The sequence below is a fragment of the Marmota flaviventris genome, chromosome 10 (assembly GCF_047511675.1).
Source record: "Marmota flaviventris isolate mMarFla1 chromosome 10, mMarFla1.hap1, whole genome shotgun sequence".
Lineage (NCBI taxonomy): Eukaryota > Metazoa > Chordata > Mammalia > Rodentia > Sciuridae > Marmota > Marmota flaviventris.
In genome coordinates this window covers 71,576,816-71,603,013 of record NC_092507.1, presented here as the reverse complement: position 1 = coordinate 71,603,013, position 26,198 = coordinate 71,576,816, and the positions used below count along the sequence as shown (strand labels likewise).

Here is a 26,198-nt window from a genome sequence, read left to right as displayed (position 1 = left end):
GACTCTCCAATGTAAACATAATTCAAAACACCATGCAGTACCCAATGAAAATATGTAATTTTATTTGTTAATTAATAAGATAAAGTAAAAAGAAGCTTAGTCCTAGATATGGAAGGGATTTTTAAGCAAGAGCTGTAAATACAAATGTCAATAACTACTCAAAGATAAAAAGTATTAGCAAGGAAAAAATACCACAAGCAAATTCAGTAGACAATGACAAATTCGTTAAAATATTTCTAGCACCTATGAAAAATAAAGGGTTAAGAATTTTACAATACAAAAAATGAAGGAAATGGTAACAATAGAAAATAGAAAAAGGATGTAGATAGGCAAGTCATGTAAGAGCAAATCCAAGATGACCAGAAAAAAGAAAAAGATGCCCAAATGGCTAACTTCATGAGGAATCAGGGAATTGCAAATTAAAGTAACAACAAGATATCCCTTTATAGATATCAGATTGGCAAAAATAAAAAAAACTGGGACAACACCTACTGCTTTCAGGAACTTATGGAAAAGGGCATCCTCATACAATGCTAGTAGGAATGTGAATTGTTATAGTACTCTGGAAACTAAACTTAAAATTAAATACACACACACACATACACACATATGTTAAATATATATGTCTTCTTCTTAGCAATCCTGTTTGTAAGCATTTTCCTACTTAAGTAAAAGAAATAGTATGTATGAAAGGATATACATATAAAAATGTTTATTGTATCTTTACCATTGGAAAAAATACAAAAATTAGACATTAGGTAGAAAGTGATTAAATTATGGTTCCTCCTGTGGACCAATGGAAAAATTTTGCAGCCATTAAAAAGAATGAGTTAACATTATCCAGTTTTCTTAGTTTAGATGAGACAAGCAAAACACATAGTGCACACACACTCTTGAACAGAGAGTGTATGTATCTGACTATGAGCATGGGGACAACCAATCAAGCAATATCATTAAAAAATTAAGTGCCAGGCTGGGGATGTGGCTCAAGTGGTAAGGCGCTCGCCTGGCATGTGCAGGGCGCTGGGTTCTATCCTCAGCACCACATAAAAATAAAATAAAGATGTTGTGACCACTGAAAAATACATATTAAAAATTCTCTCTCTCTCTTTTCTTTTAAAAAAAAATTAAGTGGCATAATAAAAACAGCATGTATGTTATTCTGTCTATATAAATTTGTATGTAGATATGTGAGATGCATGAAAGGACTCACCAAAATGTTTATAGTGTAGGGTGATACATTTCAGGATGACAAGGTATCAGGTCACTTTTACTTTCATATATATATATGGACACATACATATCTATAAAAATATAAATAAAACGTAAAATTGGTTTCAATTTTTAAAAAATATTTTACTTATGTAATCAGAAAAATACAAAACTATTTTCATTCTGGGGAAACAAGTGAAAATCCTCAATAAACTTCTAGTGAAATCAGATATTAATTTAGGGAGAAACTTGAAATGTTGTCATGAAAATACTTAAAATATTGAATAGTCTCCTACTTTATTTAAATTTGATTTAAAGCAATAAAAATATTTAAGGATTTTAAAATTTGCTTTTGTCACCAGCTATGGTAGTGCACATCTGTAATCCCTGCTACTGGAGAGACTGAGTCAGGAGGATTGCAAGTTCCAGGCCAGTCTGGGCAACTTAGCAAGACCCTGTCTCAAAATAAAAATAAGAAGGGGTGGAATGTACCTCAATAGTAGAGTTCTTGCCTAACTTGCAAGAAGCCCTGGTTTCAAACCCCTCCTTGTAAGAGAAAAAAGAAAACCAACATTTTTCTTTCTTTCTTCTTTTTTTTTGTGCCAGGGATTGAGCTCAGGGGCACTTGATCACTAAGCCACTCAGTCACCCAGCCCTATTTTGTAGTTTATTTAGAGACAAGGTCTCACTGAGTTGCTTAGCACCTTGCTTTTTTGCTGAGGCTGGCTTTGAACTGGAGATCTGCCTGCCTCAGCCTTAGGAACCACTGGGATTACAGGTATACAGCACCGTGCCTGTCACAATCCAATTTTGTTTTATCTAGTATTCCACCCTAAATAATAAAATGTAGTAAATCTCAATTCATTTGGCCTGAGTTTTTGTTATTAGGAAAATTTTCACTGTGATACAAAAGAACAAATTCTGCTAAAAGATTCATTTTCTCTTCATTCTTTCAACAAAATCTTTAATTTTCTTTCTTCCATGGCCCACATTATCTAGAGAACTGCAACTTAGTGGTTTTGTTCCTCCACTCTGCTTCCTTAATTTTAAACGACATCTATGGCTATCGACTTGATATAATGAATTCATGAGAGTAATTCGTCTGTGACTTCAACACAGAATGTACAGCGTTTTGGGTGATTTTCTCATGGTGAACCCATTCATATGAACATGTAGCTTGTTTTAAACAGGTGAAGAAGAGAGTTTTTGTTGTTGTTGTTGTTTTTTTCTTTTTCTTTTCTTTTTTTTTGGTACCAGGGATTGAACACAGGGTGCTTAACCACTGAACCATATCCCCAGCCCCTTTTTATATTTTATTTAAAGATAGGGTCTCACCAAGTTGCTTAGGGCCTCATTAAATTGCTGAGGCTGACTTTGAACACACAATCTTCCTGCCTCATCCTCCTGAGCCAACAGGTGAAGAGAATGTGAAGTCATAATCCTGGTGGAAACTCTACCTGTTACACTAACCAGTGGTGTTAACAGGAGAGGACAATTGGGGCAGAATCAGAATAACCAGTGGCTGAGAGAGACCTAGAGGGAGAGGGCACTGCTCCAAACAGCTCAACCACAGAATGTACCCGGGGTTTCTACCTTCCAGCCCTCTCACTGCTATCTGCCCACACAGTCTTTTTCTTTCTTCTCTGGCTGAAACATCTCCATGGTCTTTTTGTGTATTATGTTCTGATAACATTTCTTTCACAATGAGAGGCTTATTGGTATCTGGCTTTCATTAACAAATGCTCTCTGTAGTGACCAGAATTTTTTAAAAGCAAAAGATATAGACACAGAAGCATCATTTCAGTGGCTTTCTCTGGTCCCTGAGTTGTGTCAGGAACTGTGGATCAGGTCAGCTGCGTGAGAGCTGTAGGATGCTAGGACTGACTCCAGCCCTCCTCTGGTTGGAAGCCTCACTCTGTGGTGGGTTGTGGCTTGGACACTCATTTGCTCCCTGACCAAGTCAATTCTCCTTTTCTAGAAGCAAGAAAATTCAGGCTAATTAAAAAATGGGATTGGCTATGCCCTTCCACTGGAGAAATCATGAAACATTTGACATGTTTTGATAGCACTTTCTAACCCTGGCTGAAAGAACTGTGGAAATCCAGTGTTAGCCTGTTTTTATGGCTATGGTGGCTTATTTTGCTTCAATGATGTAACAGATTACCAAACAATGGTTTCTTATGATCAAGATAAGATTACAGATTTGTGTATGACTAATTTTTGAGAAGCAAAGATTTGCCATCTATCTTAACAAAAAATCATATTCAACAGCTGTTTCTCTGTAATGCCTGGTATGAGCACATTTTCAAATCAGAGATTTGTTTTGATGCTTTGGAAAATTCCAGCTGCTCTCTGCAGTTTCCTTATTGACCAGGGCTATCAGGCTTTCCAAGAGGGTCTTATCTGCAAGCAGCAGCAGTTACTCTGTGAGCTGCCAGACAGGTTCCGTGGGATTACACAGGCAGTGAACTCCCTGCTTTCTCCTTTCAAGGCCTGCAGGCTTTGACCTGTAAATAGGTGCCTAAACAGGGTCTAATCTGTCACACAAATATGCCTCAGTAGAAGTGGTAATGCCCCTTATTACTTGGCTTAATAAGGATTCCAAGACATATATTTAGAGAGGTAGTTGTATAAATTGCTATACTCAAAGCTATGCCTGGTATTTCTATAAACCCTTTTAAGACATGATATAATGATTCAAATTTTATTTATAGAAGCCAATGGAAATAAGGCCCTTCCACTAGCCCCAGCTCTCAAGAGCAGCTCTAAGATAACAAATGTACACGTGCATTTGACGATACCCTTTTGGTCTGAGCTCAAGAGTTCTGGTTATTGAAGGATTGTATTTTACTCATTTGAGATGACATTTCTCCCCTCTGCCTAACATGATATATGATCTCAATGCTTCCATTAAAAAACAGATTTCAGGGGCTGGGGTAGAGGCTTAGCAGTAGAATGCTTGCCTAGCTCATGCGAGGCCCTGGGTTTGATCCTGGCACCACATAGAAATAAGTAAAATAAAGGTATGGTGTCCAAGTACAACAAAAGATGAATATTTAAAAAAAAGTGCTTGCCTCAAATGCACAAGGCCTTGTGTTCAATCCCCAGCATGCACGCACGCACACACACACACACACACACAAAAAAAAAAAAAGATTTCAGTTTCTAGTTTGTTGTTGATAGTTCAAAGAACTGTTTCCTATTTGTGAAATGTTTAAAACAAAAAAAACCAAAAACTCCCTGAAATTGGAGTAATCTTTGACATTCACCATTGGAAAGTGAATTCCTAGGCAAGCTTTGCCCTGTTTTTTTTTTTTTTTCCCCAAAATAAACAGATTGGGTAAGAAATGAAAAGTGCTATTTAAATATAAGTTATTATATTGAGGGCAATATGGCAGGTTGTTTTGGGAAAAAAAGTCATTAGAAGAGAGATTAAGACAAGATAAATATTATTATCCCCAGCATTTAATATTTTCTAATAACACAAATCCTTATCAGAATAGCATTCTACTTTTGAAAAGGAGAAGAATAACAACTGGTCATTCTGTCTACGGGTAGCAAGACACAGCTTATAATTGTGAATGATATGAACCATTAAAATATTACCTTCCTTAATGGTATTTCAATAATTAATTTATCAATGTTAATATTCTATAAAACAAAGTAGAAGTTATAAATACCAGTTATTTAAAACATATCTAGGACTGGGGACATAGCTCAGTTTGTTACTCTGTGAGCTGCCAGACAGGTTCCATGGGATTACACAGCTGCCTGAAAGCTAGAGGCCAGGCAGTGAACTCCCTGCTTTCTCCTTTCAAGGCCTGCAGGCTTTGACCTGCAGTTCCAAGGCCCTGGGTTCAATCCCTAGCAACACCAAAAAAAAGAAAGAAAAAAAATCTAGTATTTAATATACATGTCAAGCTATTTTCCTCTTAAATGTTATAGATTAATAGAAATGTGTCTATATAGTGGATGATAGTTAAATATCCAAATTTAAACATAACTTACCTCTCCTTTTATTAAAACAGATAATTATAATGTCTGAAGACATTAATGGCATGTACTCAGGTTGGAAAAACTTCTTACTTGCTCCTCTCATTAGCTCTGTGATGGAAGGCGGTGGCAATTACTGCCAACTTATCAGATTTAAAAAATTGCCACAATTTTCATATTAACTGAACTACTTTGAATCAATTTATTTTGTGAACACCTGAATCCATTGATACTTTTATTTATCCTAGAGCAAATAACTGTTAAGTTTATAGATGATACTATATTATCAACACCATGGATTTTGTGGGGTACTTCCATTTCAGAAATCTCTTTGGAGGGTTCTGGGGATGTAGCTCAGTGGTAGAGAACTTTTTTAGCATGTGCAAGGTCTTGAGTTCCATCCCCAGCATTGAAAAAAAATTCCTGGGGCTGGGGCTGGGGCTCAGCGGAAGCGCACTTGCCTGGCATGTGTGAGGCATTGGGTTTGTTTCTCAGCACCTCATAAAAATAAATAAAATAAAGGTCTGTCAACAACTAAAAAAAAAAAAATTAAAAAAGAAAAAAAATTCCTCTCTTTCTCATAGTCTTACACTGATTCATGTTTCTGTGTTAAGGCCATTGTCTTTGGCCTCACTTATTTTCCATTCATTCATTCATCAGCTGTTGACTATGTGCTAAGGATACAAAGAACAATAGTTGAACTGAAACAAAGTAGAAGTTATAAATACAGTTATTTAAAACATATCTAGGGCTGGGGATATAGCTCAGTTGGTAGAGTACCAAGGCCCTGGGTAAGAAATCGGGTTCTACCTGTGCTTGGTTCCTTCCGCCTAGGAGCTTACATCTTAGTGGGGGAGACAGACACTAAACAAATAAATATATATCAATAAAGAAGTTAATTACAGTTTGTGATGTTTTATGACCAGAAACTCTTTGATGCAGTAACATTGGAGCTGCAACCTGAAGGACAAACAACAGTTGACCCTGAATGCTCTGCAAAGAGAAATTTTTGTGTGAAGTCCCCTAGTGGTAAAATTTGGGCAGGTCTGAGAAACATAAAGGTAGCCAGCAAGGTTGGAGAGAGAGGATGAGAGTATACAGGGAGAAGGCACCATCTGAGTCAGAAAGCGATCTCTCATGAACTACCAAATCTGCTGCCACCTTGATCTTGGACTTCCCAGCCTCCAAAACTGCCACAAAGAAACTTTTATTGTTTATAAGCCACCAGTTTATGCCATTTTGTAACAGCACCAGAAGAGATTAAAGCAGGGAGGAAGAAATGACAGGCAGAATGCATTCTTATAAACAATAAGACCCTGAAAGATTGTTGAGCAGGGAAGGAGAGGGGGTACTTGGAGAGGAGAGATGTTCAGGATCAAGTGATGCCACATGGGAAGATGTATAAATCAAATTGTGGTAAAATTGTTAAAATTCAGAGAAGAGCCCCATGTTTAGAATCTTGTATGCAAATGGTTATGATGACTAATCCAAGCAATTTTTTTGCACTAAAATTCTGTCACTAATCAAAAATTAAATGACATCCCCTTGAGTCCAAAGCTTTGAAATATGACTCTATGCCAATGAAAACAAACACATATTTTCAGAATGGATTTATCACACTTGGAGGACATATTTAATAAGCCAAGTGAATAACTTTGATCCATTGCTTGTCTTTCAAATGACACAAAAAGTATCATTCTCTTCCTTTTCTTTAGCCACAGGTAATTGGAATTCACCAATAATGCTTATGTTTATGGGTTAAGAAATGACTGAATGCCGGAAGATAATTTATAGTGAAAGTGTTAATTTCCATGTAAGAAAATTACATCTACAGGTGAAATTTTGTGTTTCTAGGATTTTTAAGTATTTAGAGAGAAATTCATTATATATTCCTGAAAACTTTCATTAAATTATGGTTTAATTTCAATTGTTCTTGGTGTTAATCATCTGACTGGTGATACTGATGAATATCTGCTCCACTTCTTCCCACAGAGAGATTTCTGATAGACTCTTCCTTTAGTAGCCTTTCTGGTTATAACTCACCTTCCTAATTCTTCTTTACCTCTCTCTGTCCATGGCCTGTAATTGACCTCATTCACACATATTCTTGGGTCCTTAAGCATACCATGATCTCTTTGTTTCTCCAATTACAGTTTTGGAATGTTTGCACAGAGAATTAGTTTATAGTTTCGTTCATTCTTTTGTTAATATAAGAGGATGGAATGAAATCCTTGCTTCCCTTCAGCCTTGACAGGTCTTGGCAGTAATTACTGCTTACTTCTCTGGGATTTCCATTAGAGGAAAAAAGCACTCACTCTTCTTTTCATACACCGTCTAGCTCAAATATGCCTCCCAATTGGATGTTAAGCCTCTTTTCTCTTCCTGGAACCCAGCAGTCATCCCCCATTCTTATGGAAGCAGACCCTCTTGCTATTCCCAAGCATAGTTGTTCTGTGTTTTCTTACCCCTGTGCATTTAGGCTCACACTGAGTGAGTGCCCTCATCTCCACCCAGCCAACATTTCTGCCTCCTTCACCAGGTCTTATCCATGGTCTTGGCACAGAGTAGGTAATTTCCTTCAATCATAAGTCTTTGACCTTTTTTTTTTTTTTTCTCCTGGGGGGTTGAACCCAGGGTGCTTAATCACTGAGTCACATCTTTAGACCTTTTTACTTTTTTTTTTTTTTTTTTGAGATAGCCTCTCACCAAGTTGCTTAGGAACTCCCTAAGTTGCCGAGGCAGGCCTTGCACTTGAAATCTTCCTGCCTCATTCTCCCCAGCTGCTGGCATTACATGCATGTACCACCGGACTCAGCAGTCTTTGACTTGTTCCTGTCCCTAAGACAATGAAGTCACTTGCTCAGATTTCCCAAAGGCAACAGCAAGAACCCAGATTTGATTAACAAAGGGTTAAGCCTGTGACTTAGAGAAAAGTCAGGTGGGATGAAGACAATTGGATAAAGAGAGAAAGACTAAGTTTTGAAATCAGTTGTATGTTTTGGTGTGAATTCTAAGAATCACTTACCAGTTCTGTAATTCTGGGTGAGTTCTTTCCCTTTCTGAGCCTCAGGTTTCTCATCTGTGTCATGGGGATTGAAAGTCCTGTTTCTCAGAGCTATGAAGATGAATGAGATGGTATATCAGTTAGTGCTTGGCACAAAGTAAGGTCTCCAAAAAGATTAGTTCTCCTCTGTTATGTTCTAAATTGGAAAAGAAGCGAGGGATTGGTTTAGATTTCCTACAGGAACATAGAAACTCAGGTAAGGTTCCAGTGTGCATAAGGTTGGGAATAAGGTAGATCAGCAGATTAGAAAAGCGTTAGAATAGTTGCAAGTTACAGGTCAGGGAAGAAAGTGGATTGGCAGTAGTCTAAGGGAAATATTAAATATGAACAATGGAGTTTGAGGAAGGTTAAAACCAAGATGGGCCATAAGAACCAATAAAAAATCAAAGCACAAAAATTAGAAAAGTTGAATATATGTATCCTTGGCCTTGGCCTTGTGATTTCCTTTGGCCAATGGAACGTGAGCAGAGATACATAGTAGATTCAAGTCTAGGCCTGAAGAGGCATGCTGCAGGCAGCCACTGCTCCTTCTGCCAAGCAGCAGAATAAGACATGTATAGCAAATTTGGCAGAGCTCCCCCAACTGATCGGCAGACCTATGATAAGAAGTATTCATTGTTGTATGCCCCTGAGATTTTTGTGGTTGTTTGTTATGCAGCATTATTGCAGCAACAACTACCTGATATACCTCTCTTCTTATCTGTTAGATCTATGGCTGGAGAAGCCAAAAACTGTTGGGTGTTTTTTTTAAGTTACAATTCAATGGAGATATTTTTGTGTCTCTTGGTTAATGCATTCTTCTCAGCTGAATTAAAATCTCAGAGCCAATCAAGTTCAAAGTTTCAAGGCAAGAAGTTAAAATTCTGTGAGAGGGTTGTGAGTTATAATTGTGAGAGGAATGCCCTTCCTCATAATTATATTCCTTTATTCTGGGACTTCTGTATCTTGCTATTGTATAAACAATATCATATACTGGTTGCTGATACAGAGCCTATACTGTGTCCTGTGACAATACATCCTCTTTTCATAAGGTGTTGTCCCTCAGGGGCACCAAAATTTGGCCTTTAGGTGACCTCTCCACCATTCTGGCAGGTAATTGCTTCTGAGTTGTGGGATAAATATAGAGCTGATGAACTCAGAGCACATATTCTACACCACATGTCTTTTGTTGTAAAATAAATTCTTTGTGTAGAACCAAAGTTATGATCAAGGATAAAGCATTCTGTAAGTCCATGGATGGATAACGGCACTGAAAGAAGTGTTGTATGGAGGGAAGGCAAACTCATATAAAGAATGTTGCTATGCTGAGACTGGTGGTGCTCACCTACAATCCCAGCTACTTGTGAAGTTGAGGTAGGAGGAACACAGGTTTGAGGACAGCCTGGGCAATTAGAAAGACCCTGTACTGAAATAAAAGAAAAGAAAAACAAACAGCTTGGGATATAGCTCAGAGGTAAAAGTGTTTGCTTAACATGAACAAGGCACTGGGTTCAATCCCTAGGACTGCAAAAACAAAAACAAAAACAAAAAAACACAATGAGATGATGGAGAATGGGGAGAAGTGGGAGAAGAAGAAGGAAAAGAAAAAGGGTAATATATCCATGGTTTGAATGTGGTTTGTCAACTGAAACTCATGTTAAGGCTTAATTCCTCAATACAGCCATGTTGGGAGATGGAACATATTGAGAGGTGTTTTGAGTCATGAGGTGGAGCTCTCTTGCAGGAGTGAATGAATTATCACTTCCATGGGTCTGGATTAGTTCTCAAAAGAGCAGGTTGTTATAAAGTTCTGCTTCCTTGGCTTCTTCTTGCTTCTCTTTCACTTGTCCTTCCACTTTCCACCATGAGACCCTTACCAGAAGCTGAGAAGATGACAGTGTCATGCTCTAGGACTTCCAGTACTATAAACTCTTCTTTAAAATAAATTACCCAGACTCAAGTATTACAGCAATAGAAAAGAAACGAAGACTGAAGATGTTTCTGTTCCAGGGAGGAAAGACCTCATCACAATCAAACTGCTATCAATGTACTTGCACAGTTCACCTATAAGAATGTTGTTGTACTATAGACTGAGTGTGGGCTAGCTTGATGGCAGATCAGATGCCCAGAAGTTGGTGACCAGGTCATCCTGCAGGGAGGAAAAGCATTCACTTTATTTTACCAAATAATTTCATCAACAGAATGAAGGAGGAACAATAGAAATGGTAAATATATAGGTACATTTAATAGACTGTTCCATTTTATTTGACAGTTCTTCAAAATATATTTAATGCTTGAAAGCAAAAAGTAGATAATTATAAAGTGGGGAGGGAGGGTGTTATGGTTTGGATATAAGGTGTCCCCTCAAAGATCGTATGTGAGACAATGCAAGAATGTTCAGAGGTGAAATGATTAGATTATAAGAGCTATAATCTGATCAGTGGATTAATCCACTTGATGGATTGATAATTTGAAAGGACTACTGTCCTCTGTGGTAGCTGTAAGAAGATAAGATCTGGCTGAGAAAGTAGGTCACTGTGAATGTGACTTTGGGGTTTATATATGGTCCTAGTGTCTTGATCTCTCTCTCTGCTTCTTGATTGCCATGAGCTCAACAGTTTTTCACCACCACACCCTTCTACCACCATGTTCTACCTTACCGTGGGCTCAGGGCAATGGAGTCCACCCACCAGAGACTGAACCTCTAAAACTGTGAGCCTAAAATAAACTTTTCCTCCTCTAAGTTGTTCTTATCAGGGGTTTTTGTCAAAGGGACAAAGAGCTGGCTAACACAGAGGGTGGAAGGACCCCTATGTTGGTAGCTTTCTACATTTCACTTGAAGTGGTAAAATATTGATTTTACATGGACTAAAAAACGTATATATATACTATTCCTCCAGATTAACCAATTTAAAAAGATAAAAGCTCAGTGTAGTGGCACATACCTAAAATCCCAGCAACTCAGTAGGTTTGAAGTAGGAGAATCCCAAGTTTGAGTCCATCCTGGGAAACTTAATGAGACCCTGTCTCAAGATAAAATGTAAAATGGGTTGGAGATGTGGCTCAGTGGTAGATCACTTGTCCAGCATGTGTGAGGCCTTGGGTTCAATCCTTTGTACTAAACAAACAAATAAACAAACAAACAACAACAACTGTACAGAGAGTCAAGATTGACAATAGATGAACTAAAATGTAACATAAAAATATTCAAAAACCTCAAAGAAGAGGAAAAAATGGAAAACAATGACAGAGGGAACATACAGAAAGCAAATAATAAAATGGTAGCCCTAAATTCACACCCTCAAATAAATGCAAGTGTATTATTGAATACCTCCAGTCAAATTCTTTCTGGTACCATTTCTGTATGAAGAACTTTATTTAATGATTCTTTTAGAGCAGGTCTACTGAGAGTGAATTATTGTGTTTCCATTCATTTGAAAATATTTTTATTTCACTTTATTCCTGAAGTATAGTTAGGTGGGTTCACAATTTCAAGTTGATAGTTCTTTTCTTTTGATACTTGACAAATGTGCACTGATCTTCATGGCCTGATGAGAAATCTGCAGTTACCTGAATCACTGTCCCCCTTGCAGGTAATGCATCATTTTTACTCATCTACTTTTAAGATTTTTTTTTTTTTTTAGTCTTTAGTTTTCAGTAGGTTAATTATGATTTCTGGGCATGGATTTCTTTGACTTTTTCCTACTTGAATTCATTGAATTTTAAAAATATCTATGTTTATGTGTTTAGCCAAAATCAGAAAAATTTCAGTCATTACATCTTCAAATACTTTTTCAGCACCTTATTCTTTCTCTTTCTGGAACTGATGACTTGGATGTTAAACCTTTAACACAAATGTTCCTGAGATTCTGTTCACTAAAAAACAAAACAGCAACAATAACAACAAAAAACATAACAAATTGTTTTCCTCTGTTGTTCATATTAGAAAATATCTATTGACTTATCTTCAAGTTCACTGACTTTCCTCTGTCATCTCCTTTTTTCTTTTGAGTCTACTGAGTGAGGTTTTTTTTTTTTTTTAAATTCTGGTTGCTGTATTTTTCAATTCTAAATTTTTCTCTTTTTAAAAACCTTTACTTTTACTTAAACTCTGTATTTTTCTACTTGTTTTTAAGAGTGTTTACAATTTTTGCTGAGTGTTTGTACAATAGCTGTTTTAAAGTCTGTGAGATAATTTCAACATCTGTGTTATGTTAGTACTAGTATCTGATTATCTTTTACCATGCAAGTTAAGATTTTCTTGATTCTTTGTAACTTGAGTAATTTTGCATTATCTTCTGGACATATCGGACATTATGTTCTGAAATTCTGGATTTTAAGTCCTACACAGAGTGTTGGTTTTTGTTTGTTTGTTTGTTTTCGTGGTACAGAGAATCAAACCCAGGCCTCACGCATGTTAGCAAGCACTCTACCTCTGAGTCACATTCCCAGCCCTGTATTTGTTAGTTTTAGTAGGCAATCCACCTGGTCAGGTTAAGGCTGCAAAATTCAATGCAAGCTGTGGTTCTAACATCAGCTCAGTATTTCAAACCTTTGCTGCACTATTCTGAACTAATCCACATATGGGTCATCTGGTGGTCAGTTTGGGTCAGGGTGGAGGGGGTATGTTATAGCTGTTAGTTTGGTTTTTAAAGTCTTTGGTATGCTAATTAAGATCAGATCTATTTATGCATAGCTTAGTGGTGTGCCCACTCTAATCTTTTCCAAGTCCCTGGCGCTCTCATTTTTGGCTCTCTGGCCACCAAGCTGAGGTTTTAGTTACCTGGCTATGCTATGCACTTCTATAACTGCTTGCATTCAACACCAAGCAGCAGGAAGCTAGATGCATAGAAAGAGGCAGTGAGGGCTTGTGCCACTATCTTGGTGCCCCACCTCTACCATTCAGCAAGAAAGATTCTCCCCTTTTAGAGTGTTGCCTCCTGTATTCTCCCACTGTGGCCTCCACTATCACCACAGGATTGTTTGGAAGCAGGAATACAAAAGACCTGCTTTCTGTGAAGAAAATCCTGGTGATTTCTATTTCTTTACTTTCTATGAGCATTAGGTGCTTGCATCCAGCTCTGTAAGAGAAAACTGGAGAGCTTCTCTGGGAGATTTTTCTTTTTGGGCCCCAGTGCCCATTTCCAGATTTGAGATTATATTGCATTCAGGTCAAAGATTACTAGAGGAAGAAGAAAAGAAGAGGGGGAGAGATGTTTCCCTTTCATTGCCCTCCCCCCCAAGTACTGAGGATAGAACCCAGGGGTGTTTCACCCCTGAGCTATATCCCCATCCCTTTTTGTTTATTTCAAGACAGGGTCTCACTAAATTGGTCAAGTTGTCCTTAAATTTGCAAATTCTTCTGCCTCAGCCTCTCAAGTCACTTGGATTATACGCTGTGCCACAGTGCCCAGCTTGCCATCATTTTTTTTCTTTTTCCTTCTTCAGACATGTTAGATCAAATACATAGCAAGTGCTATGCTGATGTTTATAATAAAATGTAAACTTATCTTCAATAGTGCTCTAAGATAATTGTTTTGTATTACCAGATTATTATTTTAGTGCTGCTAATGATGCTATTGAAATATTGAAGAATATGGTTTCCCAGTAACAATTGCTTCATGGGAAGCTGAAAACTGAATACTTATGGGTTGGAGGGGAGGATTACATTGAGACTTTTGAAAAATTATCTTTGATTTTTTTTTATTTTCAAGTTATCTATGACCTTAAAGAAAGCACTACTTGTATCCGTCCTATGAACTCCAGTCTTTCCCCAATTCACTTTTTGCTCTTTTTGTTTCAGATTTCTCAAATAGGTGCTTTATAAGTCTGTCCACGTTTCATAAATGAGAGGGTGGGCCTTTTATCCAGAATCAGAACACCCAAACCCTAACTTGCCTTTTTCCTTCACAATTATTTAATATTTTACTTGTCATGACTGAATTCTTGAGGAGGGGGATGTATCCAGACCTATGGGTATATGTTCAGTTTTTATTAATACATTTTATCTAAAAAAAAATTTCTTCTGCTTCTCCTGTAGTATGTAGACTAAATATAACCATGATTCATGTACTAAATACTCATTCATTTAATTTATCCTAGGGTAAACAGAGACATAAAACTGCTCATACCTCCAAGCACTCTTGACTTATGCATTGAACTTTGTTAGAAGCTTTGTTCCCTTTTTATTTTAACAATCTTTGGTTATGTAATTATAAGGTTGCTGACTATTGTACATAGTTTAAAAAAATTTTCAGATTTGTGAACTTCTGCATTTAAAGAGACACATTTTTTAAAAAAAATATTTACTTTTTAGTTGTAGTTGGACACAATACCTTTATTTTATTTACTTATTTTTATGTGGTGCTGAGGACTGAACCCAGGGTTTTACACATGCGAGGTGAGCGCTGAGCCCCAGCCCCAGCCCCAAGAGACACACTTTTATTTCTCAATGTAATTTCACAGAGCTCTTGGTAGAAATGACATTCTTATTGGGTCATTTGAAATTCTTGTTGTAAAATAAGTTATTATTTTTTTACTTTTTCCTTCCTCAGAGATGTTACATCAAATACACTAGAAAGTACCAATGCTGATGTTTATAATAAACATTATGCTCTAAGATAATTGTTCTGTTTATTACCAGAATAAACTATAGTGCTACTAATGATGTTGAAATATTGAAAAATATGGTTTCCCAGCAGCAACTAGTTTTTATGAGAAGTTGAAAACTGAATCCATTTTAATACTTGTGTATTGGTGGGGGAGTGATATTTTAAAAATTGTCTTCATTTTTTTATATTTACAGGTTGTCATGGCTTTAATGAAAAGCATAATTTTTATCAGATAAGCAGTGCTTTTAAAAATATACTAGGAGGGCTGGGGATGTGGCTCAAGCAGTAACGCGCTCACCTGGCATGCACAGGTAGCTGGGTTTGATCCTCAGCACCACATAAAAATAAAATAAAGATGTTGTGTCCACCGAAAACTGAAAAATAAATATTGAGAAAAGTTTTTTTTTTCCTCTCTCTCTCTCTCTCAAAAAAAAATATACTAGGAACTTAAAAATGTACTAGAATTTGTACTAGAAATTTGGCTAACTGGGGTTGAATCCTTCTCAGGCCTCAATAACCGTCATTTAAAGGTTTTCCCCTCCTGGGTTTCATCTCTCTCATTTTAATGTGGTTATGATCAACTTTGTTCACTTATTACTCCCAGAATATTTTGGTGAAAATCAGACTAAGATTACAAAATCTTCGCATACATAAACCTCATGCTGACATTGAGATTATTATAGTGATGAAAAATAAGACAAGAAAAAAGAAATTTGATCATCACCACAGATTATTAGCTATTTGGTCATAAGGCTGACAGATTATTTTAAATTATGGTATTTAATTATCCTTTGTTTGGAAACAACTTTTATGTGTTAGTCTCTTAGTCTCTGAAGATCAGAGGTCAAAAATGCAACCAGCACATAGGTTTGGTTGACGCACCCATGAGTAGCCTATATAGCATTTTTGAGAATGTGAAATGTATTTCCTCATCCAAAGGGGAAAACAAATAGAGGGCAAGGATGAGGGGATGGGGTGTCGGGGGGTGGTTCTTTGTAGCTGTCCATCCTCAAACTGAGAAAGTAGCTGTTCCCTTTTACTAAGCTCTCTGGTTGCTGTACCTGGACTTGTACATTCATTGGCAGGACTTGTCTGGCCCCAATAGGGATTGAGCTTGGAACCCTGTTGTAGACATGTAAGGTCAAGTTGTCTTTGCAGGAACTCAGCTTCAGTTTTTTTTCAGAGTAATCGCCGTTTTTGCATGGGTTGTGGTCTTCCCACGGGCCACTGTAGTGTTGCTAATGACTCTGTAGGCCCTTATTGACTCTTAATTAAGAAGTCACTTGCATTTATTTGTTGAAGACGTAGAATTCAACAAGTAAGTAGAATAAAGGATTCTACTGAAAAACTAGGACATAGTATGTGAGAATAAGTCCGACAGTGATTTAAGTTATTCTTCTTTGTGTCTCTATGTACATCTTGGAAAACTGTCATCATGCTTCATCTTTGATGAGTCAATAGAGATGGTGATATTGTCTATCTTGATGACAAAATAGATGGTTCTATTCTTCATTTCATATTCACTAATAATATGTAAAAGAATTTCATTTGTTTCTTGATGAACTAAAATGGTAAAAATGTTGGTGTATTTTGTGAACAAGAATGAGACTTGAGACTGGTATCCATAGTACAAAAGATGGGTAGAAAATTGGAATACTAGGTAGGCCCTATGATTCAAAGAATTACACATGATCTCAGCCTTCAAAAATGTATAATCCAGGAAAGAATTGCTTTGGTGATGACTGCCTTGTCATATGATTGGTAACTAGAGGCAGAACTTTTCAGTCAAGAAATTGCTCTATCTGCTTGGCCTGACTTATCAGTGTTTTTACCCCCCATGTACATGAAAACAGAAGTTTTTACTTTTATTTACTTATCTATAACCTTTTAAAAACATGTTATGATAAAATTCTCCTGTTTTGAAAGAATCCACTTGTAATGTATTTCTTGGAATCTACTATTTCTACACCGAATTGATATTTCTGGCTCTGTATATACTGTGTCCCACTTTCTTGTATGTGCATAATTTCATGCATGCACAATTTAAAATAGAAACTGAGATAGAAAAATTGAGGTTTTTCTATAGTAAAACTATAGTCATTAATGGTTATAGGTGCTCTTGCAAAAGTAAGCTTGGGAGGAAAGTAACTGATTTTGTGTAACACAGATGCACACATCTGTAATCCCAGCAGGCTGAGGCAGGAGGACTGAGAGTTCAAAGCCAGCCTCAGCAACAGCAAGGGGTTAAGCAACTCTGTGAGATCTTCTCTCAAAATGAAATACAAAATAGGGCTGGGGATGTGGCTCAGTGATTGAGTGTCCCTGAGTTCAATTCCTGGTACTCTCCCGCCCCCCCAAATCTAGCTTCCTTCTGTAATAACTGAAATGGTTAATAAATAAGTGCTTACCCATAGGTCTTTCTTTACATATAATTGAATAACCAGATGATTCTAATCAGGGAAGAAGTTGTCAGGTAGTTTTTGGTTTGTGTCTTCTCTCCAAATTTATACTTTGCTATTCTAAAATGTTAGGTAATTTAATATGTAGCTCCTTACCCTCCACCTTAGAGAAAATCCTCCAGTAAAAGAATACCAAAAAACTAAAGATGTGTTTACTTACATATCTCTTTCAGGATAATTATGGGTTTTCTCAGTAGTTTCTTGCTTATAAGGGTAAGTGATGTTCTTGATCACATAATCATTTTTTATATATAAAAGAACCGAGAGTTTCCGACAGGAAACAAAATATTGTTATATCTAAATACTGAAAAATATTTTTGTATTTGTGTGGTGGAAACTAGAGATTGAGGGGTCAGAGAAGTCTTACTGTTGACCTAATTTTGTAAACCTCGATTTGAATTCTTTGGTGTGTTAGTCATCTTGCCACCTCTGTGACAAAATACCTGAGATGACTTAAAGGAGGAAAGATTTATTTTTGGTTCACTGTTTAGTCCATGTCAATTGGTTCCACTGTTCCTGGGCCTGGGTTGAGGCAAAATATCATGGTGGGGAGGGTCAGTGGGAATATAGCTGCTCTGGAAGCTGGGATGGGGGAGGGAGAGATGGGAGTAGGAGAAAAAGTAAAGGAGAGAGAGAGAGAGAGAGAGAGAGAGAGAGAGAGAGAGAGAGAGAGAGAATGAATGAGAATGAATGAATATGCCAGGGGATAGAATATAGTCTTTTTTGGTGGTCGGTGGAGGAGGTACAGCGGATTGAACTCAGGGACACTCACTGAGCCACATCCCCAGCCCTATTTTGTACCTTATTTAGAGACAGGATCTCACTAAATTGCTTAGCGCCTCGCTGTTGCTGACGCTGGTTTTAAACTTAAAATCCTCCTGCCTCAGCCTCCTGAGCTGCTGGGATTATAGGCGTGTGCCACTATGGTAAGATATAGTCTTAAAGAGCACACCTCCCAAGCACCTACTTCCTCTAAATTGACCATACCTCCTAAGTTTCTACCATTCCCTAATAGCCCATTAAATTATAAACCCATCAATGGTTTAACCCACTGATGAGGCCAGAGCCCTCATGACTCAATCACCTTCCAAAGTCTACATCTCTGAACATGTTTGCTTTGTGGACCAAGCCTTTAAGACATGAGTTTTCAGTGGGACATTTTAGATCCAAACCATAGCATTTGGTAAACTTTAAGAAGCCACTTATATTTATTTCTTGAACAGATGGAATTGAAGTCTCTATGGAAAAACTTGGATTTAGGATTTGAAAGCATTTCCAACAGCAACTGCCCAATGAAGTCGCTTTTCAGCTGTTCTTAATCGCATTACCAATGCTCCCTTAAAGGTTCCCTTAACATGTTTTCTTAATTTGTTAAGACTTTCCATTAATGTTAGTTGAGAGTATAGCAAAAGACAACAGGGCAAGAAAGTACATCTTCTTTTTTTGTATTGAGATATAATATACATACTATAAAACTCAGTAGGTTCTAGTATATTTACAATCATCACCCACATCTAATTCCAGAATATTTTTATCACCTAGAAATAAGCCACAAGCTCTTTAGCAATCACTCTTAACTTCCCCTTCCCACCGCTGCTGGCAACCACTAATCAACTTTCTATCTCTGTGTATCTGCCTGTTCTGGATCCTTCATAAAAATGAAATCATACAGCATGTGGTCTTTTGTGTCTGACCTCTTTCACATGTTTTCAAGGTTCGACTGTATTGACTGTTACCTCTTTTGATCCTCTGAACAACACCCTATGAAACAATGACAAACCAATTTCACTATGGGGGAAATGGAAACATGTGATAACTTGTCTTGGGCATGAGAATCACATTTTCATTCAATTAATGTATATGGAGCATCTACATGAGAAAAAAAAGTGTTCTATAAGCTGAGACAATGGTGTCACATAAACAAGCAAATAGACATCCAATGTAATGTTAAATAGTACATTTATGAAAATAAATACAATGTGTAACATAAATAAATTCAATAAAGAAAAACACATGAACAAGAAGAGTCACAAGTATTATTTTAGAGAGGGTGATCAGGGAGGGGCTCTATGAGAAGGTAACATTTGAGGTAAGACCTGGATGGAGGGAGGATGGTCATGAGGAAATCATTTCAGGCAGATGGAACAGCAAATGCATAGACTGTGAGGCAGGAATAAATTTGGTGTGTTAGAGGAACAAGGGAGTCAGTAGGATTGGATGGCAATTTGAATTGAGAGGTATGAAGTAGAGGACAGAGATTTGGCCTCAGGGATAGGGGTAGCTCATCTCTTTTAATGGGGAAGGAAGGTCACAGTGGATTATCAATTCACAGGTAGTGATGGTTAGTAGGTACAGTAATGGAGGATGAGAAAGTTCTCTCCTGAGTGTTTTCTATTATCTCAGCGTAATGAGAAGAAAAGTGAGAGCATTTTTTAAAAATGACATTTTTAAAAAAATCTAAAATTGTAACAATTTTCAATATCATCAGATAGCTAGCCAGTGTTCAAATCTTCCTGATTGGCTGATTATTTTTTTTAACAGATGTTTTGTTCAGATCAGGCTTTAAATAAAGTCTATAAATTGCAATTAGTTAGGCTGTTGAAGAAATGAGTATTTTTCATATAGTTTCCTACAGTTGGATTTTGTTGACTGCATGCCTATAGTGTTTTCATGCTCTTCTGTTTCTTGCAATTCCTGGAAATTGGTCTTCAGAACTTGAAACTGAACAATTTCATTTTTGGTAATAACACTAAAATGAATAAAATCATAGCTGGTATTGATTAGAGGCATGTCAAGTTGCCTCTCTCTTTTAACATTGGCCACTGGCGATTTTTGTCTGGATTCATTATTAGGCCCATTACTTCATTACAGTGCAAAACGATGACATTCCAAATCTTAATTTATTAGATTAATAACTTTGAAACAGAACAACTACCTTTCATCATCTTTGGTTACCTGGTGGTTTAAACATGTAAGTTAAAGGTGAGCTGAATTTCCCTTTACTTTTTTTTTTTTGTACTAGCGAGTGAACCTAGGGTACTTTACCACTGAGCTACATCCCTAGTCATTTTTATTTTGAGATAGAGTCTCACTAAATTGCCGAGTCTGGCCTTGAATTTATAATCCTCCTGTCTTAGCCTCCCATGTTGCTAAGATTATAGGTATGTACCCAGCCCATATATTCTGTTCTTGAAAAAGGTTTATCTGAGAGCTTTAGGTCATAAGGGATGCCTTTATATTCCCTTTGAAGTATTTAGTTATAGCTTATCCTACAATCAGGATGAAATTCCACATTGTGGTTCAATGAAAATAGATTTACAATTAAGTGGAAATAAAGAACTTAGTACTAATAGCTTTGAAGAGGACTGCATTGAGAAAAAATTCAAATGTTCAACAAGCAGCTTTCCAATGTTCAGATACATTTGACAAAAAGCTCATAAAATATTAAACTTCTGGGAAGGTGATCAACTAAATAATTTATAAAAACAAAGGTTCAAGTCAGTGCAAGTACTATTATAGCAAATGCCTTGTCTTTATTTATGTTTAAGGAAATGCTGCAGGGGTGTAGTAATTTTGGTATCAGACAGAAAGGATTGAATTCTTCTTCCCTTATTATGGTTAACTTGAGCAAGTTACTCTACATATCACATGTATATGATAGGGAATCTGAAATATCTGTGAATATTCTAAAACAGTGTACATTTATAAATGTTAGAACACTCACATGCATACATATAGGAAAAGTCTCTTTGACTGGAGATAGTAATAAGTTATAAATTGCCACAAATTGTTAATTATGAAACAGTAAAAATTGCTGTATGAAGAACATGCCATATATGCCATGACTCTCAGGGCAGTTTAGTAGATGGTTTAGGCTAATGTACCTTTTACTCCTTACTGATGGAACTGCTTGTGAGATAGTTTAGGGAGAAAGAATTGGGCAAATGCCATAGTGAAACTTGCTTTTGGTTCCAGTAAGAATATAATAGAAGACTGAGCACCAGTGAGACAAACACACTCTAAATGACCTAAAAATAACTGTAACATACATAGACACTTCCTTTCCATTGCTGTTAAACTTAGCCTTCTGCCTCAACCTGCCCTGCTTTTTTCCCCCCTTCACCCAGACTGAGTCAGTATTACCGCCCCCCCCCCCCCAGCTTGGCTCCCTGCCTTACTGAATCCCTACTATCCCATAGTTGTTATATCTTTTGTGACAGTGCCAACACACAGTTGTTAATTTGTGGGGCATCAAAATGATTTCCAAGTCATTGAAAAACAAGTATAAACACAGGAAGATGTATACTTATCCCCTAATTTTCATAGTAATCTGATGATTAGAAAGATAAGAAAATTGATATGTGAGAGAACAGGGCATAAATTGCTAAAATGAAAGATCTTGAAAGTATAGCTATGTTCATATTTTGTTACTTTCTGAATTATGTATAATGTAAGTTCTGTGGGTACTATTTCCTTAGAATTATACTTTCACAAACTTGTTATTGAAATTAATGCACACATAGAAAAGTGGGATTTATATTTTTAAAATTAGTATCCATGACCTCAAGTGCCTTGTTAATTTGTTGTGACTCAAAATGTTAAAATTGTGAATTCATGTGATAGAACATTCTCAATTTTAAAGTAATATTGAGTTTAGGTGTGGTGTGTTGCATCAGACTTGGTTTTGAGTAATACCTAGAAAAATGCATAGTATATTATATTGACTAATGTTTTATAACTCCTGAACAAGTTGAATTAAGGATGACGTTTAACTTAGACCTATTTATATATGTAAATATACATATGCAGCTTATGATGTTTTTAAAAACTCTATTAACTACAAAGAATGAAAAGATTTTGCAACAGAGTTGGAATGGAAACAATTTCTGAGATAGAGATCAAATTGTGTTTATAGACACCCTTACTGGCAGCTTTGTTATCAGTCATTTCCTGTGGGAATATTTTACTGGGAAACAATTTTATGCTTTGAGTATTCATTAAATAGCCTTAGGTCCATGGAATAAAAATATTGTAAGAATAATAAATATGAATGTATGCACATTACAGTGTAACATTTCCTAGTATTTTCCTAGATAAGAATTAAGATTATTTAACAAACTGTGTTTCTTATCCATTACTAATTTTTAAAACAACACCAATGAAGTATGGTCTAGTGGAGAGTTAAGCAATAGACTGGAAATTGAAGTCGTTTGTTTTCTTTAAATTAAAATTGATAGTAATTTGAAAATATTTATTCATCACAGACGGTAGGGCTGCAGATGCAGTTCAGTGTTTGCCTATCAAGCTTGAGGCCCTGGGTATGATCCCCAGCACCACAGGAAAAACAAAACTTCTTTACAGTATTTAAGTACTAAGTAATTATTAAGTATTAAGTAATACAGTATTTAAGATGTTGTAGTTTGTGGAGAATACACTGGTCAACTATAGTCTCTGCCCTTAGGGAATTTATGGATTTTCTTTTAAGGGAGGTAGGAAATGCACACAAATTATATAAAACAACAAACACATACCTTTCCTCCCCTGCTATAAATATACCAGAGGGTTGTGGTGCTGGGTAGGAATAAAACACTATTGGAGTTTGGAAGAACTTGAGATCATGTCCATCTGGGAGATGGACAAAGATGAGGTCAAAGATGACCTCATAGTGAAGGAAACTGAATGTAAAGGATCAGTAAGATTTTTGCAAATACAGATGCAGATAAAATTATTCCAGATGACAGGCAGACTTGGTATTAAAGGTAGTATAAATCACAGCAAATTTAGAGAGTAGAGCCTCTGATGCAAACAATAACACAACTTACACAGGGAAATATAGTTATGAAGTAAGGTAAATTAGGGCCAAGTTATTTTCTTTCACTCAGTAACATTAGCATTTATTTATTCTTGAGTACCTACTAAGTGCAGGTACTGTGCAAGGTGTTAGGCACATTTATGAGTAGTTTAGACAAGAGCCCTTTCCAATACATAAAAATTAAAAGGTCTGAAATCTGATTTGGTGGTGACTGATTTTTCTATCACTGATGGATCAATTAATTAATATGTGGCAACAAGAACTACTTTAGTTTAATAGTGTTATACTGATCATGGGATTTGATATTTGGGGGAGTTGGTATTTCCAAATTACATTGTTTCTCGATTTCACTTCAATTGTGTCTCAGCCCGACATATGAATTAAAATAAAGGTAATTAAAAAAATAATTGAAAGCTGCAAACTTGTATTTTTAATTTGGTAGGCTTGGAGGCGGGCTGATGGGGGACACCATTAAATATGTGGGTCCATTTTGCAAGTTTTGATTATCTAATAATTAATGCTGCAGCATGCACTAATTAAAAAAAAATAAAAGGAAGACTTAAGAAATCTGTGGTGATTTTTTGGACAATTTTTTTTTTTTTTTTTAAATACTGGGGATTAAATCCAGCGGTGCTCTACCACTGAGCCACATCTTGAGACAGGATTTTGTTAAACTGCTTATGGCTTAGCTAAGTTGCTGAGGTTGGCCTAGAATTTGCGATCCTTCTGCCAAATTCCCAAGTTGCTATGATTACAAGTGTGCACCAACGTGTCCGGAAACAAAAGGAATTATTGAAAAGGAATCGCTGCAAATTTCCTTTCAACATCAAGACCTCTGTGCGGTTAACGTGATAGATCATTTCTAGAACACATTGCACTAAGTGAGATACACCTGCACTCATACTTTGTCCGTCAAAACAATCTTTTTGTTTTCTCTCAAGCTAGGACTTGCAGTATCTAAGACACTCCTCAAGCAGTGGTGGCAATGGGGAGGGGCTGGTGAAGGTGGCGGGGTAGCAGCTGGGAGAGCACTTTCCCTTTCTTTGGTTAAAACTTTGCAGCTGCCAAGCCCAGATTCACCTTCCGGCTGGAACTTTTTTACCCCAACCTCCACTCACAGCTCCCCAAGCGTCGCGCGCGCTAACTCCCGCTTCCCTCCGCGGTCTTTAGCTCAACCCCAACCCACCGCCCTCCGCGCGCCCCCGGAATCTACCTGCCGCGCGCCCACCGCGGGAACGCAGTTCTGCGCCCCGGGCCCGCGCCCCATTGCGGCCAGTCCCTCCGGGGCATGCGCGCTGCGGCGCTACCGCCCTCCCCCACGCCTTCCCGCGGCAGAGTTATGCCAAGTATGTGAGGAGCCGGCAAGGGCCAGCGCCGGTCATGGGGAACTGCCGCTGCCGCCGCCTCCGTGAGCGCTACTTTCTCCACGACGGGGCTCTGACCTCTCTCCGCGACCCGGGCGAGCCCAGTTGCTGAGGAGAAGGGGATGGCGGACCCTCTGAGGAGGACTCTGTCCAAACTCCGGGAGAGGAGGGGTCCCCGCAGCGCCGGGGGGCTCGGATTCCGGGCGGCCGCTGCAGCTGCGGTGGCGGCCTCCTCCGCAACCCTAGGAGACACCTGGTGTGCCCAGGACTGCCCCCCATGCGAGCACGCCGGCGCAGCTGGGCCAAGCTGGACGCAGCCCCCGCCGTCACCTGAGGCGCGCGGCGCTAGAGGGTCCTCGGCGGGGTCCGGGGCGCTCGCCCCTCGGCCGCGCAGCGGGCAGGCGGTCCCTCTCCCGGGTCGCGGGCTAGCTCGCGCCACTCTGCACGCCGCGCTGAGCTTCGAAGGCAGTGGAGAGGAGGAGGAGGAGGATGACGACGCCGACTACAACGCCGACTACTACGAGAACCTGCCCGGCGGCTCGCAATCCGTGGCCGCGCCAGCGCCTGAGGGGGCGGAGGCGGAGCTGCGGCCCCCGCCTCCCCCTGCGGCGGGCTCCTCCTCGGGGGCGGAGGGCGGCAGCCTGGAGACGGGCAGGCTGCAAACCCAGTTGCGAGAGGCCTATTATCTGCTGATCCAGGCCATGCACGACCTACCCCCTGACTCAGGCACGCGGCGGGGCGGCGGGGGGTTGGCGGATCGCGGTTGCCTCGCGGGAGCCGGGGCTCCTGGCCAGCTACCTTTCCCCCGCGGCGCTGAGGACTGCAGAGCCTGCCCCGGAGATTGGGAGTTGGGAGGCGGCGACTGCCCTCAGCAGCAGGTGTCCCCGCCCTGGTCGCCTCCGAGGGAGCCTGAGGGAGTCCGGCCTCGGACTCCTCGAATGAGGCTGTCCTGCAGCAGAAGCCTTGAGAGCCTCCCGGTGGGCTCCAAGCCTCTTCCTTTACAGCGGTGGCCGAGCGACAGCTGGATCAGGTGCGGCGAGCGCGGGGACCCAGACGAGTCCCCGCCACGTGGAGGCGGGATGGAAGGCTGGAGCGGGGGCAGCGCCCGGGCCGCAGCATCTGCTGGCCTCTTGTCTCCGGGCTCCAAGGACCTCGGCAGCTCCTCGAGAAGTCCTTTCAGGCATCCTGCGGGGCCCTCTGTGATCCGCAGTGGTCAAGAAGACCGCCAGGAGGGCTCCCCCACCCTGAAGCCGTCCACAGTCACAGTCAAGAAGCTGCAGAAGTGGATGTACAAAGGTCGCCTGCTGTCCCTGGGAATGAAGGGTCGCGTTCGTGGGACACCTTCTAAAGTCCCGGTGGCGCAGGCTACTTCTCCTAACCTGGGCACTTTGAAAGTGCGTGAGAACCCCATCCTCTCGGTGCCTCCCGATCAAAGAATTACATTGACAGGTAGGATACTTTGCAGTCTGTTTGCTAGCACCGCAAGCCTTAGTGTTTACCCACCGCGCCTGTCTTTAGAGCCAAGAATAAAGTGTGTTTTTGCAGACAGATACGTGACTGTGCTAAAATAAGTGTCATAGAAGTGGCAATTTAAAGCGATTTCGAGGTTATTTAGTGTGATGTATTCACATTCACTGTTTTGCTTTCTTTTTTTTTTTTTTAGACAGTGGCATGCAGATTTTTTTTTTTTTTTTAAATTTCTTC

At 38.8% G+C, this 26,198-nt stretch overlaps 1 protein-coding gene and 1 long non-coding RNA gene across 5 annotated transcripts in view; one reads left to right on the top strand and one right to left on the bottom strand.

Annotated features, from left to right (window-relative positions):
- On the bottom strand, positions 1–25,198 carry LOC139707256 (uncharacterized). Its single transcript, XR_011708872.1, has 3 exons — positions 24,573–25,198; positions 8,231–10,397; positions 1–3,186 (listed from the first exon to the last, which is right to left on the bottom strand). It is a non-coding gene; the product is annotated as an uncharacterized lncRNA (long non-coding RNA).
- Syde2 (synapse defective Rho GTPase homolog 2) overlaps positions 24,489–26,198 on the top strand; it is a 41,517-nt gene continuing 39,807 nt past the window's right edge. For all 4 annotated transcript variants that reach the window (XR_011708871.1, XM_027935086.2, XM_071617994.1 and 1 more), the window contains exon 1: positions 24,489–25,943. Coding sequence is in view for 3 of the 4 variants with exons in the window: in XM_027935086.2 (XP_027790887.2) it covers positions 24,617–25,943 (1,327 nt within the window). In the remaining variant the exon portion in view is untranslated. The remainder of the gene's footprint in view (positions 25,944–26,198) is intronic.